Genomic DNA, 16,552 nt, shown 5'->3' on the forward strand with positions numbered 1-16,552 from the left:
AGTTGCTCAGTGGCGTTTTGAAGCACCCGGAAGGAGCGTCTACTTCCGACCTTTTTTCGATTTGGACACCAAATTTTGGTGCCCAGATGCGGAAGTGCAACCGAGCGCTCAATGTTAAAGCCCAGCTGCTGCACGGGGTTTCCTCGTCATGAATCCACGGGTGCCCGCCTGCAGTCCTTCCTCTTACCACTAGGGCCCAGTGCTTCAACGTTGGAGCGCCTCACTGGCGAAATAATACCTGGTACAAAACAACATAATAATTAAAATAACTACAAAAACTACTAATATGGCTGGCCATAAGTTTGACAAAAGTAAAAATGTAGTCTGGGTTAATTCGGCGTATGACGAGCCATATTAGTATTTTTTGTCGTTGTATAAATGATATGTTGTTTTTGTATTTGGTATTATCTCTTGTTTCCCCATGGTCTGAGGTGAGGTGGAGCCTGAGGTCTGGTGATTGACAGGACAGGCTTCCTGTCCATGTACTGTATAAGCGCACCTATAGGATTCCATACGCGGACAAAAGCTGCTGTCTGCCGGCGTCTCTTCCGGGTTTTTAGACAGCTGGTGGATGGGAAATTAAGCTCCACCCACGCGGCAGATTGCTGCGTCGGCCAGATTCCCGGAAAGGTTGTCGTTGTCGGACCAATTAATGACTGGTCGGAACTTAGTAGGCCTACAACATTATGAAAATCACATAAACATAATCATTGTTAAATGTGGTTCCATAAGAATCAATTCATATGATGTTTTGATGTGAAGTGGCTAATGTTTTGAGTGGCTAAACAAACAAGAGTATTCCAGTAAAGCTCTGTTTGTCTTTCTCCTCTGTCTGTCAGTCTGTGGCAATAATCAATTGAACAAACACAACAGTTTTGAACTTGAAGCTTTTTTCCCTGCGAGGTCATATCATTATTACCAAAGCACTGGGTCTAATAACAGCATGGCATCCATGTCCAAACATTATATAATTATGCCTGTACTGTACAAGGGATTCAACATTCCAGTGCCCATGACGTGGGGTTGGCAAAAGGGCCTTTCTGTGTGTGGAGTTTGCATGTTCTCCCCGTGTCCCCTAGGGTAGGTAGTGGTATACCAAAACATGCAGTTATCCTGGTCTCTAAACTGGTCAGCACCTCATGGAGGGGAAAGGAACTGGTTGGAATAACGTGTTCCTTCCACGCGCTACGTCCCAGGTGAAAATAAGCGGCTTGGAGCTCAGTCCGGGGCTCTCCCCAGGTTGGGAGAGTAGCGCCCAGGATTACAGCTTATAGGCAATTGGCACCGGGTGAAAAATGGGTTACAAAATCGTGGGATATTTATTTTTTTAATATAAAAAAAGGAAAAAAAAATAAAAGATTCAACAATCAATATGTTTTATTGTTACAGTGCATCTTATATACAAGAATGAGGGTACTAAAAACCATTTGGGTTTGGCTCCTCAACCTCTGAAGCAGCAATACTCTGAACAAGTAGAAAAGCGAGTGAATATCTCCGCCAGGCTGGGTTGCCTATAGCCAGGGCTGTGTAAGGTGAAACCCTGTGTGTTTGTGGTGCCCCCTATGGACAGAACGTTGAAATCTATTTTGGAGGTACACTCGTATGTCCGTGGCAAGCCATGATGTCAGGAATCATGTGAGACGAACAAAATTAAAAATGATTTTTTTTTTCAAACCATTCAGGGCGGGAACCCCTTTTGGTGTTTTATGCATTATGTTATACTTTAGCTATTGAAAAATAGCAGATCTACAAGCTCATAGCACGGCACTCGGTGCCGCGCTATGAGCTTGTAGATCCTAGCGCGGCATCGAGTGCCGTGCTAGGAGCTTGTAGATCTTGTAGCTTGTGAATGTGGCGCAAATCTTTGAATATATACATTCTTTCAGAGCGAACGTTTTTAACTCAAATCTTTGCTTCTGGAGAGGGAGTCCCGGGAACAATATATTTTCAGATGGGGGTCGGCGGCCATAATTTCATATAATTTCTGGGGTGCTTGACATGAAAAAGGTTGAGCACCAACTGGTCATAGAAACTTGAGGTTTTTCAGAAAACTGTCGGATTTGGAAGGCATTTGTATAGAATGGTCCTCAGTCCTAAATGGGTGAACGAATAAAACGTTTGTTCTGCAACATTTTAGGCGGGAACCCCTTTTGGTGTTAGCATTACGTTATGCTTAGGCTATTTAAAAATAGCAGATCTACAAGCTCATAGCGCGCCACCGAGTGGCGCGCTACGAGCTTGTAGGTCTGCTATTTTTTTTTAATCGAAGAGCGACTGACATATAGAAGAATTTTTTTAGAATCTGATCTCAGGTCAGAATGGAAAACTGTCAGGATGTAGAAGACATTTTTTAGAATCTGATCTCAGGTCAGAATGGGTTAATCTTCACAGCCCAGCAGCTCTATCCTCAGGGCGATGTTGTTGCTCCACGCGGTCGGCAGCACGCGCACAAAGCGGCTGGTGACGGGCGGGTCGAACAGGTTCTTCACGTGGCCGCAGCAGTCGGTGTTACCAGTGAAGGTCTGGAATCAGAACGATTTTATTTATTTATTTAACCTTTACAACATCCATAATATACACCTTAAAGTACATAAATACAACAAGTCACCTGTCCTACTTTTTTAGTAGCAGGGCAAAATACACCATATACACAATCTCCACGATCTGAGCCGATATAATAAATATATAGGCCTAGGCATGAACATAGGCTAGTACATATCCAAACATGTGCACGTATGTTGGATTGTACATCAAAGATGATCCTTTTGAAACTTCTCAAGGGAACTTTCAAAGCCAATTTTAGTCTGGACTGTAGATCATTCCACGACCAAGGGCCGAAGAAGGCCAGACATTTTTTACCCCCCTCAGATTTGAATGCTGGTACTACACACTACACACTACACACTATACACTACACACTACACACTACACACTATACACTACACACTATACACTACACACTACACACTACACACTACACACTACACACTACACACTACACACTACACACTACACACTATACACTACACACTACACACTACACACTACACACTACACACTACACACTACACACTATACACTACACACTACACACTACACACTACACACTACACACTACACACTACACACTATACACTACACACTACACACTACACACTATACACTATACACTACACACTACACACTACACACTATACACTACACACCGCAGCCAAGCATTTGACCTGAGGTTTAGGCCGTTTTGGACCAGATCGAATTTGGATGAAATGTAAGAGGGCCGGTCACCCAGAATGGCTTTATAAATGAAAATATGCCAAGTGGCCAAATATGCCAGACGACAACCAATCAGAAAGGAGAAAAGTTAATAATTATTAGGGATGTCCTCGTCATCAGTCTGGCATAATAGGCTCAAATACTTGGGAATGTGTCTGCTGATTCAAGCTAAATATTCATGCCAATGTCTTATGGCTTATACAGCTTGAACGTGTAAAGTGAATGTTGAACTGAAATTTGCCGTGAGCATGCAGCTCATGCAAGTTCACTAATAGACTTCAATGTTGATATAGAGTAAGCTAGAATTCATTGTTGATATATAGCTCTAATTCATGGATTTATATTAAAATGCATTCAAGTTGTTTGTTTCAAATTTGCATGACTCAAAGTTAATCTCATTACTGTCTTGATATGTGCCTGTTCTTGTATACCCATGGGGGGGTTTTGCTAATGTTCTCTGATTTAGCTTAGCATGTTGCTTCAACGACATTCAGAGAATATCTCCCAGAGCGTGCGGCCCTTTAACCCATTTAGGCCTGACGTCGAGTTTTTAAAAAAAATCTTCAAAATCCTGACAGTTTTCTGAAAACCCTTGTGTTTCTGCATGGGTGTTTCTCAATATTTCATGTCAAGAAAACCCCAAAAAATATGTAATATGCCTCCGCCCCCCCATCTGAAAATATGTTGTAGTTCCAGGGCCCCCCCCCCAGAAGCAAAGATTTGAGTTAAAATGTTCACTCTGTAAGTCTGTAATAATAAATATTCAAAGATTTGAGGCACATTTTCACGATTTTTCAAAAATAGCAGACCTACAAGCTATGAGCTTGTAGATCTGCATGCTATTTTTCAATAGTTAAAACACCAAAAAGGGTTCCCGCCCAAAATGGCTTAAAGAAAAATCCAACTTCAAAGTGCATTCCGTACTGCTCTAGACCAGAGCATATAATATAATTCTCAAGATATATAGGTTATATATAACCTATAACCTATAACCTATAGGTTATAACCTATAACCTATAGGTTATATAGGTTATAGGCTTATCATCAGGCCGGTGGCAGAATGTGAAGTGGAGTGCATGCGGGGGCTAAACTATGTGTGTGTGATTCCCGGCAGCAGCCATGATTCATATAATGTGTATAGGATTATGGCAGAGATCAGCAGTCTAACTGACACATCTGTTGTGCCACGATCTCCTCGTCATTGCCAATGCACGACAGCACGCTGGCTAGTAAGATTGAATCCATTCTGGGCGGGAACCCCTTTTGGTGTTTTAAGCATTCTGTTTTACTTTAGCTATTGAAAAATAGCAGATCTACAAGCTCGTAGCGCGCCACTCGGTGGCGCGCTACGAGCTTGTAGGTCTGCTATTTTTGAAAAGTGGTGAAAATGTGCCGCGAATCTTTGAATGTATATTTCAGAGCGAACATTTTTAACTAAAATATTGGCTTCTGGGGGGGGTCCCTGGAACTACATATTTTGAGTTGGGGGTCCGTGGCCCAATAGAGATAATTCTGGGGGTCCTTGACATGGAAAAGGTTGAGCACCACTGACATATATAGAAACATGGGGTTTTTCAGAAAAGAAATTGGATTTAGAAGCCTTTTTTTTTTCATCGACCTCAGTCCAAAATGGGTTAAAGTCCAAGTTTAACTTCAGTGACCGAGACATAGTCCAGGCAAACTGACCTTCTCTGACCCGTTGTCCTCTTTGATGACAGTCCCGGGCCCTCCGTGGTCACTGTAGGACACTTTGAAGTGCGTGACATAATAAGACGGGCCAGGAGAATACGAATACCCAAACTTGGCTCCCTGGGTGATGATGCCTGTGATCGTCTTAGGACTCTTCAGGTCCACCTGAACACCAACGCAAGTCATTATTATTATTATTATTATTATTATTATTATTATTATTATTATTTACCCTTATTATTATTAATATTATTTTTATTTTATTTTTTTAGTACACTTCTCCGGTTGTAGTACACTTAATCAGATTGTAAACTTGTTTTGAGTCATCATCATCATCATCATCATCGTTATCATAATTATCATAATTACACTGCAAAAGGTTTACAGCTGACATTGGACATTGAAAAAGCCTAAATGTAGCTGTTTAATAGTAGGCCTATAAGACATCTTCTTTATCTTTTCCCCCCAAGACATGTTCAAAGATACTATTTCACAATGTTTTTACTATATTCTTTGTGCATCCATCCATCCCTCCTTACCTGCAACCACTGTTGATAGGGGGTGCTTTTAGGGTACCAGTAGACACCACGGCTCAGACGGGCTTTGGAGGCTCCGTAGTCTGCACTGTACTGACTGGAGGCCGTCAGCTGGTTGTCCAATATCAGCCCATTCTTCATGCCGAGGGGAGTGGAACAAGCTGCCATGTTCAAACACACAACAGAGATGCAGACCACAGACAGACAGACAGACAGACAGACAGACAGACAGACAGACAGACAGACAGACAGACAGACAGACAGACAGACAGACAGACAGACAGACATTAGAGCAACAGAGAGTGCTGTTACAAATCACCCGTGGCTCCCGACATGCATGGCGGGGTTAAAACTAATCTGTGCTGCTGCGGGTTACAAATCAAACCCGTGGCCTCCTGTGAGGTTAGGTGTTAGCAATGGTCTGACCAACGGGAGGTCGGACCAATGCCATTGTGAACGCAAGCCGAATGACGCCATGATGACACTATGATGACGTTCTCCGGTGACTCTGGTGACGTTCAAGACTATAGGCCAGGTCAGTGGAGTGTGTGTGTGTGCATGTGCATGTGTGTGTGTGCGTGTGCATGTGTGTGCGTGCTCTTACCCCCACATTTTGGGACAGTACCGTCCCATCCGTTCAGCGTGCAGCTGCGTCTCCTGGACCCGGTGACCACCTGGTAGCTGAAATAAATAAAATGTAAAACATAAAACAAAAACAAAAAAAAACGGAATGTCTTCCTTTTACTAAATACCTGACAACCTGATTCTACAAAATGTCTTCCCAACTCCTAACAAGTTGCTATACATGTACGTGTGTGTGTGTGTGTGTGTGGTGCGTGCATGCTTGCGTGCGTGCGTGCATGTGTAAGTGTAATGTATAAGCCTACTCTGTACTGTAGGCTACTGTCACTGTGTTATTGTTATAGTATATTGTTATAGTGGGAAGTACAACAGCTGTACGGTAGCCATTTAGGCTGCTCAACAGTGCCACTTTAGGTCACCCAGTGGTATTGCTGTACTCAAACGGACGGTATACATATAGGGAGAGACACAGCTGTTCATTGGAGCGGTTTGACACCGCTCAAAGATACATACAAGATAAAATGTTTGTTGCTCTAGTATACAGTGTGTGTTCTAACAAGTCAAATTCAATATATTACATTTCTCTGCTGTCAGGAGGAAACCTCATAACTCCAAAATAAATAAAAATTCTGGAAATTAAGAAAACCTTATATTTCTGAAAACAAAGCAATATACAGCTAACCTGACGCTGCCAGATCCAAGAAGCTTGCTACACAAATTTGTTTCACAGCTTATTGGGATCTGGGATCGCGGAAGCAAATTCGATGACGGGGCTGTTCCTTTTTTTCAAGATACTTGGTAGATGATTGGATGGGACCGTCTGTCTATCACCGTGTGGGCGTGCAAACACAACCAATCATATTGACGTGTCTATATAGCTTCACATCCGGTTTCGCCCATGTCCCGCCCTTAGCTCACGCTGATTGGTCCGGTACGGAACGGATTTTTGTCAGCTCAACTGTCTGAGAGATCCCAGATGAGTGCTGTGTTGGGGAACATGGTTACCCAATACCGCCCTCATCTGGCAGAGTCAGGTTAATATACAGCCTCATCAAAGTTGGTTTTCTATATTGTCAATTACTTCCATGAGAGGTGGAGAGGTAGTTGCTTTAGCAGACATTTTGAGGCCGGGTCCAATGGAGTTAAGAGGTTTTGTCCAAAGCACTTTTTACTACTTTCCATTGGTTCAATATTTTCGAAACAACACACAGATGTGTTCAACAGCACTGATTTATGGAACAACACACAGACGTAAAGGGTGTTCAACAGCACTGATTTATATGCCACAAAGAGAAAAAATCTAAAACCTAAAAAAAGAGTTATGAATGTTTCCTCCCGACCGCAACGATGTGGTGTTGCTGTTTAATTCAGTGGACAGAAGACTAAACAAGTGTTCCTGAAGAGAGACATATATATATATATATATATATATATATATATATATATCCATATGAATCATCACAGTATAAAGGTGAGGTCATCATCATACTGTATACATACCCTGCTTGGCATGTGTACTGCACTTCTGATCCGATGACAAAATCTTCTCCTTTTAACGTTGCCAACGGAACGTCAGCAGGGCGACCACATGATTTGACTGCAAACAAAACAAAACGTATGAGTGAGTGCAGGTGAATTAAGACAATTCTGACCTGAGATCAGATTCATACGAGGTTTCCGCCGGACACACACTGGTCTGATGAACCCATTCTGACCTGAGATCAGATTCTAAAAATGTCAGTCGTTCTTCAATTTAAAAAAAAATAGCAGACCTACAAGCTCGTATCGCGCCACTCGGTGGCGCGATACGAGCTTGTAGATCTGCTATTTTTAAATAGCTAAAGCATAACATGATGCTGACACCAAAATGGGTGCCCGGTCAGAATGGGTTAAGACAATTCAGAGTAATTAAGGTTTGTTTCAAATATTTAATTTGTCATTTTTTTCCCAAGAAAAACAAGAAAGGGAAGAAGCGGGGGCGGATTAGGAGATCAAGGCTGCAGGAAAGAAGAACGTTTTTTTTACCACAAAAAGTACAAGTAAAGGTTTCAGATAATTTAAAAGAGGATGGTTAAATATGATGATGATGATGATGATGATGATGATTAGTTACATTTTCACCAGAAACACCCTGTATCAAAATGAGTGACTATCGTAAACGATTCAGAGCCACCTTCCAGTGTTTAATTTTGAGACGATTCTAAGATGTCCCGATGTTATTCTCCATCAGGGATGAATAGTTTTCATAATCCTCATGGGGCCGCCAGAGGGAGTTCAACAAACCACATGCATCAGATTCGGCACAAACAAGGGACTAAATTAATTTCGCTCCTATATGCCACCAAAATGCGGAACGCCCTACCAACAGTCATTAAGACATGGTAATCCCTTGACTCCTTCAAAACCGCTCTCAAAAGGGCACCTACGGACGGCTGCAATTCGAAACTGACCCCCGTTAAAATCTGAATCCAACCTCATCAAACCCTGCACACACTCAAGACACGCTCCATATATGGCCAGTACAGAATTAATTCCTTATGTTGATCTGACACCGTCTGCCGTCAACGAGGCGGAAATAAAGGGCGAGGTCGCTTCTCGCCCTCAGGCGTCTAGTACAGTCTATACAGCACGGGTTCCCAAACTAGGGGGTATACCTAGCTCAATTAGAGATATAAGGAACCATATATATAGATATAAGGACCCGTTAGCCGTCCATTTGTTCACTCTCTGAGTTAAATTAACAGTGTTTTTACAATAATAAATTGGGGTACCACCAGAGATAGAAATGCCAGTAAATCGGGGGTCCGTAGCATAATGCGTGTGAAATAATTTGGGGGTCCATGAAATGAATATGTTTCGGAATCACTGCTAGAGCCGTAAAAATCCTCCCTTATCGGGGATTCGGGGTCCCTGCAGGCATATGTTTTCAAATGGGGGGTCCGTGGCCTAATACTGTACATGTCGATTTGGGGCGGGTCCTTAACACGAAAAAGCTTGGGAACCTGCACTGCTATAGAGGGTATATGCGCGTGACATCATCGTACCTGCATGGAAGTTATGCGGGAACGCCCACTGAGTGGCAAAAAACTACTTTCTGGCCTCGACAGCCCATTCATCCAAACAGAAAAGTTTTTGTTTCATAAAAATCCACCATAGAAACATTATGAGCTATACTTTCAGTCAAGAAATGGCCTGCATTTGATTATTTTTCCAAGTGTCAGAGTTTGGAAGTGCTTGTTTTCAATAACACAACATTTAGCTGCCTCCTGCATTATGTGACATTTAGAAACAGGTGGTACGCAAGACGGTTGAGTGATTTCCAACGAGCGCTTCCAAACTCCAACAATCCACTCAGTCTAGAGGAGGGGGGCGTGTCCTGATGGGAAAATCATGCATGTGCATACTCTCTCTTTACAGTACCTTTGCACGTTGGAGGTTTGTCACTCCACTGTCCAGTCTCTTCACAGTAGATCTCTTTGGGTCCGTCCACCTCCACATGGTTCTGCTTGCACCTGAACTGGAGCACGTGGCCAGAGGTGGCCTCCAGGTGCTCTCCGGTTACCTGCATGTCGTCCTCCACGTGTATCTCTGGACAATGTATGGCTGGAGGGAAAGAATTAAATACAACGTGTGGGGAACTGCAACATGGCGTGAGTGCGTGACCGATGAAAACCATGACATTTAACCTTGGACTTTGTACGCAGGACGACCAGATCCAAACTGTTCATTTGAGACTCAGAGACTTGTGTGCGTAACGAGTGGGACGGAGCAATTTACAATTACAATTTAGGCATTTAGCGTGACGCTCTTAATCCAGAGAGATTTACAGTAATCAAGAACAAAATAAACTAGAAAAGGTCTCCACCAGGATAGGAATGTAGGACATTGCAGCTTGCCTTCATCTGGTGGTTGGATAAAAGGGCAACAAAAGTAAATAATATAACATCTAACAGCGCCACCTTGAGGCTGAGTTGAAATTGTTCATGTGGCATTTCGTCCTCGGCCTAGTGGGAATGTGGGTGCACAATTTCACGGAAATCACGCGATGTGTTCATGATTTGCAGCATTTTGTTTGAAACTGAGCACTCCTGTGAACTTTGGAAGCCAATCTTAACCAATCAGGATGGAGTCTGAGAAATCTTGAAAGACTGGTTTCGTTGAATGGCTCTAGAGAGACTGTGTACCAATTTGCGTGATGTTTGGACAAAATCTGTAGGTGTACTGTGCAAAAACTTGTTTTGCACAAAGCGGCCTCCTGGTGGCGCTATAACAGGCCGTTCTGGAAAGTTTGGGGCAGAGGTTCATCGTTGGCATCCAGGGAGTGTGTGTGCAAAGTTTGGCATCGACCGGGTTAACGGTAGCCGAGATTAGCTGTTCACGGACACACGGACGGACGGACACACGGACGGACGGACGGAGTGCAAAACATACTCTCCCCCCATGCCTTCGGCCTGGTGGAGACAATCATGGTAATACAACATCAATACATAGAAATAGTCATCATGAATCTTATGTAAGATCTTACCCTCACAGACTGGAAGGAAGCCATCCCATCCACTGACGTCGCAGCGCCTTATATTGCTCCTGCTGACCATCTGGAAGCTGAAATGAATAAATACATTTAAACAAAAGAAAAAGATAAAGTATATTGGCCATCTCTTGAGTTATAATCTCTTAGTTACTTTACACCACTCATATGCGGCAACGATGCAGTGTTCAGTGTCATTCCCAAAGCATATAGTATACAGTATACCGCTTGTGCAAGGACGCGCTGTGATTGGACAGTCTATAGCCCACCCCTCCACTTTTGAGTGGCAGTCGGGGCAAACGCTCACCTCAAAACATGATTTGTAGCGAGGACAGTGTCTTTTCGATCGAACTTCGCAACGTTCGGCACGCTTTAGCTCGCTTCGGCGGTGCCTCTCGCGGCTCAAGTTCGCACGAGACGGCACGCACTCCATTGCGGTCAAAAACTGTTGTTGTAGGCAAGGGGCATGCACTCTTCCGCGTTGGTGGTGGTGATAAGCACACAAGCGCTTTAGGCTTTGGCATGTCGCTGTTGGACTGTTCAGTGTCATGCTGTTTAGTGCAGTAGAGTACTGGTGGGAAACTTTGACGACGGAGAGGGCCACTATATTTCCACACTCACTCCAGAGGGCCACAATACATAGTATAGAAAAAAAATAACCGATCTACAAGCTCAAAACGCAATGCAGTGCGCCACATTTTGAGCTTGTAGATCAGCTATTTTTGCTATATTTGAATTGGGATCCTGAAAAGTAACCTTTTTATTTAATTTCAAATGCAGTTAGTTATAGTTATGTTCTTCATGAACTAATTACAAATACATTGGACATAAAAAGGACAATAACATTTTAATGAATTAACTATAAGCTACAGTAGACTGAAGTAATTAAAGCGGGTCTTGTTTGCATGTTTGGAATTGTTAACATCTGAAATCAATAATATATCAGTAACCGATATTATCCTGTGGGCCGCATTAAGTGAAGGTGGGCCACCAGTTGTGTAGGCAGTGGACCAGTGGTTTAAACCCTTTTCTGTTTTTTTTATATATTTTTTATCCCACAATTTTGCAACCCATTTTTCACCCCAGTGTCAATCATGTGATCCTGGGCTCTACACACCCTCCGCCAACCTGGGGAGAGCAACGGACTTAACTCATGCTTCCTTCATGCTTGAGTGTCCAAGTTGCTCCTTTACACCTGACAGGGGGGAGTTTCCCAGGTTGGACGTAGCGCGTGGAAGGAACACGTTATTCCAACCAGTTCCTTTCCCCTCCATCAGGCGCCCCAGCTGGCCAGGAGGAGGCAGTTTAGAGACCAGGATTACTGCATGTTTTTGTGAGGGTACCTACCCTAGGGGACACGGGGAGAACATGCAAACTCCACACAGAAAGGCCCTTTCGCCAACCCCGCCTTCGGGTATGGGCACTGATGACGCGGAGGAGGAAACACGCCGCCAGCACCCACAGCGCCCCGAGCGGGAATCGAACCCAGGACCTTCTAGCTGTGAGGCGACAGCACTACCAACTGTGCCACCGTGCTCCAAAAAACCCTTTTCACATCAAGGTCCATTATTTATTCAGCATTTGAAGCCACTGACCATTTGATGACATTTAGCTCTCAGACCCAAAACTTAGAATTTATTGTTAACAGGCAATTAATTAACAGGCAAACGATGATCAAAATAACAATTATTCTGCCTTCTCTAATTTTGTATACTTATATACAAATTACGTAGAATATGCAGATGCTTATATGCTTAACAATGATTTAACTCTTGAGAGCTTATAAAAATCAAAACAAATGGAATTTGGTTTCAAGGGTCCATATTTGGTTGCATTTTCACTCATCACTCGAGATCTATAAGCGTTCATTTGGTACAAACTCTCCATCATTTAGCTGGGTGCAGGGGACCACCTGGAACCCACTCAAGAACCACTGGTGGTCCCCGGACCACTGGTCGAGAACCACTGCAGTATACAAAATAAAAAATAGGTGTCCAGGAATCGCCAGAGTAATAATAACGTGTCATCAACATACCCTGGTTTGCACGTGTACTCGACCTCTGACCCAAATACGAAATCGTCTCCCTTCACCAGCTGGAACTCTGCAAAGTCCGCATCGCCAGGATGACCGCACGGCTTAGCTGTAGAAACAAACAGCATCACCAGTAGTCAGGGAGTATTATCAGAATAATCTGAGAATACATTTCTTACCAAGAATTTTCATCACCAATGTGTTTGTAAAGGTGTCTACTAACCAGGGGGGCAGTCAGACAGATATTTTGTGAAGCCACTAAGGAAATCGTAGTTCATATAATGGCCTGTTGTGGCGCTGTCATTGGACCCAGAAAAACCCATAGCCCCATAGAAGTCCATGTATTTGGGCCCAACTTCACCTAGACTGTATTACCTTAATAAACATGGTCATGAATACTTTCTGCTTCCAGTCACTAGTTTAAAGTCTCATTTCTAATGTCATAATATTCTTTTTGGAAAATTATGGTCCCATTAATTAAAAGAATGACCATAAAGTCGCGTATGTTCTGAGGGGCGTGGCTACCGTTACAGTCTATGATCGGGATTCCCCTCCCACTCGAGTCAAAATAAAAACCAACGGAGAAGAAGGGGGGAAGTCCCGCCTCGTTGTCTGGGCCAGCCAATGGCCAGCTGGGCCAAAACGGAGCCAGCCAATGGCCAGCTGGGCCAAAACGGATCTAGAAAGATGGCGACTTACAGTGCAGGAATAACAGGCTTCATTTCATTTTACACATTGGTGAAGACAATTATTGGTAAGAAATCTATTCCCAGATTGTATTAATATCCTCTGAGTACAGCTAGGGTGACCTGCACACGACTTAGCTGTCGGAACAAACAGCATCTCTTCAACAACTTTACTTAGAATTACTGTTAAACAGGAGTCTCCATGTCTCTCCAGCTTTTTTTTATTAAACAGAAAATGCAGGATACAGATTAAACAAGTGGAATTGTAAATGATGACACAAAGAAATGAGCAGACAGAATTGGAACTGGAACACTATAAGCTGATCAATGGGTTCTCTCTCCTGATGGGCAAAACTTGAGCAAAATGTACTTTAGAAAGGAAGCCATTGAGGGTTAAAATGATAGAATACTGACAGAATACTAATGATAGTATTCTGTGTGGGGCAGACGGCCTGTCACAGCCAGATTTGGGAGAGCAGCAGCTTTGTTGTTGCGAGGAAAGCGGTAAAATGAGACTTTCGTGGTTGTTTTCGCCTCAGATCTAGTCCGACGGAGCGTCACAGTATAACTCTATGGGGACACAAAAGCGACACAAAAGTGGGACCCGGAAGTATCTCAGGAGGGGGGCGCTCACGTCATGGCTAAAATACTGAATTGGCGTAAACTTACGTTCACATTTGGAGCCTTGGTGATCCCATCCTGTGTTTAACAGACACAGTAGCTTGAAGAATCCCACGAAGCCGACGGTACAGGGCACTCTGACCTGGGAGCCCGGAGGATACGACTCCTCCAGGCCGCTCGTGTCGAAGTTCCCGTCGACATACCGTCCGCCGGCTTTGAACGATGCAAGTTGACAATCTGAACCATACAAAGAGAACGTTTTCAATTTCACTGTGTTCAGTTGGTGTTCAGTTGAAAATATATTTAGGCCTATAGCCTATAGGCTGCCAAAAACAGACAAGTATACTTTATGAACTTGGAAAACATCTGTGTCATTGTGATTTTTATAGCTTTATATTTTAGAAATATAAGGTTTTTCAGACAGATTTATAGAAGGCAATTTGTTGTTGTCTGGCAGAACATTCTTATCTTTTATATTCTAACTTTTTGTATTTTTTCTGCACCCTATACACTAGTATACGCATCGTCACACAAAAGCTTCAAAACATAAAATCCTGCTGATCTGCAGCTATATACTTTTGATGCTTTTGAATTTGAATAAGTCACAGTTTTGGACATAATGAGGTTTCCACATGACGGACGAATCGGCCTCAGGTCTGAAAGGTTTCACAATTTACAATTTAGACATTTAGCAGATGCTCTTAATCCAGAGAGACTTACAGTAAGCAAGAACAACACATGATAATACATCAAATACATAAACAAATATCATCAGGAATCATATGGATGCTCAGAGTATAATATGTGTACAGTAAATCCTGAATGAAACAGAAAAGATAATTGTGACATATATTTTTTTTTAACAGAATGCTCTTACCTTGTGCTCTCACTAGGTTCCCAGGTTGCATCCATACACAGAGTATGAAAAGCAAACCGCCGTATGCTTTCACGTGCATGTTGTTTTTCTGCATTAAACACCAAATGTAAATGAATGTCCAGTCCAGTGAGTGACAGCAGTGTGTTGTTGTGGAGTCTCTCCAGCACACACAGTGACTGGATGGAACTCACGCATCGCCTCATATTATGATGACACAGCGATGGTTGAGAAACAAGGTTACGTCAGCACTTTGAACGGACTGACTGATACACACTCACACACACACACACACACACACACACACACACACACACACACACACACACACACACACACACACACACACACACACACACACACACACACGCACGCACGTGCGTGTGTATTATAATATGTAAATGTTAGAGTTCACAAAAGTGAACCTTTCAAGCCTGTTTTCTCAACTCGCTGTTTTCTGCCATAGCAGCTATAGGCTATAAGCTGTCTGAATCAGTGTCTGAATCATTAATCTCAAGTCACAGTTAGGCTACTAATGATCATGTGCAGATTCATGTGCAGTGACTAAACAACATGGTACGGTATTCCAGTAATGTTTGTCTTTCTGCAGTCTGTGGCAATCATCCATTGAACAAACACAACAGTTTGTACTTTTCTATAAAGGCAGAGAAACCCTTTCCCTTTCCCCCCTGTGAGGTCATGTGAAACACAAGACATTATTGTCTCCACCAGGCCGAAGGCATGGGGGGAGAGTATGTTTTGCACTCCGTCCGTCCGTCCGTCCGTGTGTGTGTGTGTGTCCGTCCGTGTGTCCGTGAGCAGCTAATCTCGGCCACCGTTAACCCGGTCGATGCCAAATTTTGCAGACACACTCCCTGGATGCCAACGATGAACCTCTGCCCCAAAATTTCCACAACGGCCTGTTATAGCGCCACCAGGAGGCCGCTTTGTGCAAAACAAGTTTTTGCACAGTACACCTACAGATTTTGTCCAAACATCGCGCAAATTGGTACACAGCTAGTCTCTCTAGAGCCATTCAACGAAACGGGTCTTTCAGATTTCTCAGACTCCATCCTGATTGGTTAAGATTGGCTTCCAAAGTTCACAGGAGTGCTCAGTTTCAAACAAAATGCTGCAAATCATGAACACATCGCGTGATTTCCGTGAAATTGTGCACGCACATTCCCACTAGGCCGAGGAAGAAATGCCACATGAACAATTTCAACTCAGCCTCAAGGTGGCGCTATAACTGGCCGAAAAGTGTTTTTACCTCTAATTTACTTTTGTTGGCCTTTTATCCAACCACCAGATGAAGGCAAGCTGCAATGTCCTACATTCCTATCCTGGTGGAGACCTGTGCCCAGAAGGGCACTTTTTCCGGGGACCACCAGTGGTCCTTGGGTCGGTTCCAGGTGGTCCCATGCAGCTAAAAGACCGGAGAGTTGGTAACCAAATGGACTCTAATAGATCTTTAAATCTTGAGAGCGTGAAATGTTGCTCTCAATTAAGAGTTAAAATTATTGTTCTAACATCTGCATTACTTCATATATAAAAGAAGTCTACAGAATTAGAGAATGTAGAAGAACTGTTATTTTGATCGTTTCCCAAAAGCATGGAATTGTAGACAAAATATTATCCAACAACAAAAAAATATTGTTTCGTTTTGGGTCTGAGAGGCTAAATCTCATCATTTAATGGTGGTCCGTGGCTCAATTTTGCCGAATAAATAAT

At 43.1% G+C, this 16,552-nt stretch overlaps 1 protein-coding gene across 1 annotated transcript; it reads right to left on the reverse strand.

The window, feature by feature from the left end:
- Positions 1-2,377: 2,377 nt before the first annotated feature.
- LOC310855701 (complement factor H-like) lies at positions 2,378-14,979 on the reverse strand. Its single transcript, XM_083760809.1, has 10 exons — positions 14,825-14,979; positions 13,996-14,184; positions 12,644-12,749; positions 10,606-10,682; positions 9,501-9,683; positions 7,581-7,677; positions 6,103-6,179; positions 5,502-5,659; positions 4,960-5,127; positions 2,378-2,522 (listed from the first exon to the last, which is right to left on the reverse strand). Exons 1-10 carry the CDS (start codon positions 14,916-14,918, stop codon positions 2,379-2,381), a joined length of 1,293 nt encoding a protein of 430 aa, XP_083616935.1. The 5' UTR covers positions 14,919-14,979; the 3' UTR covers position 2,378.
- Positions 14,980-16,552: the final 1,573 nt, after the last annotated feature.

This window comes from Protomyctophum parallelum (assembly GCF_964188405.1).
Source record: "Protomyctophum parallelum genome assembly, chromosome: 3".
Lineage (NCBI taxonomy): Eukaryota > Metazoa > Chordata > Actinopteri > Myctophiformes > Myctophidae > Protomyctophum > Protomyctophum parallelum.

Bases quoted from the DNA above. Each gene is read 5' to 3' on its own strand.
- LOC310855701 (XM_083760809.1), bottom strand. From the start codon at position 14,918: ATGCAGAAAAACAACATGCACGTGAAAGCATACGGCGGTTTGCTTTTC. The intron at 12,750-13,995 runs GTAAGTTTACGC...TTGTTTCTACAG, and splicing joins CCAAGGCTCCAAATGTGAAC to CTAAGCCGTGCGGTCATCCT. The intron at 6,180-7,580 runs GTATGTATACAG...TATTTATTTCAG, and splicing joins CAGTACACATGCCAAGCAGG to CTACCAGGTGGTCACCGGGT.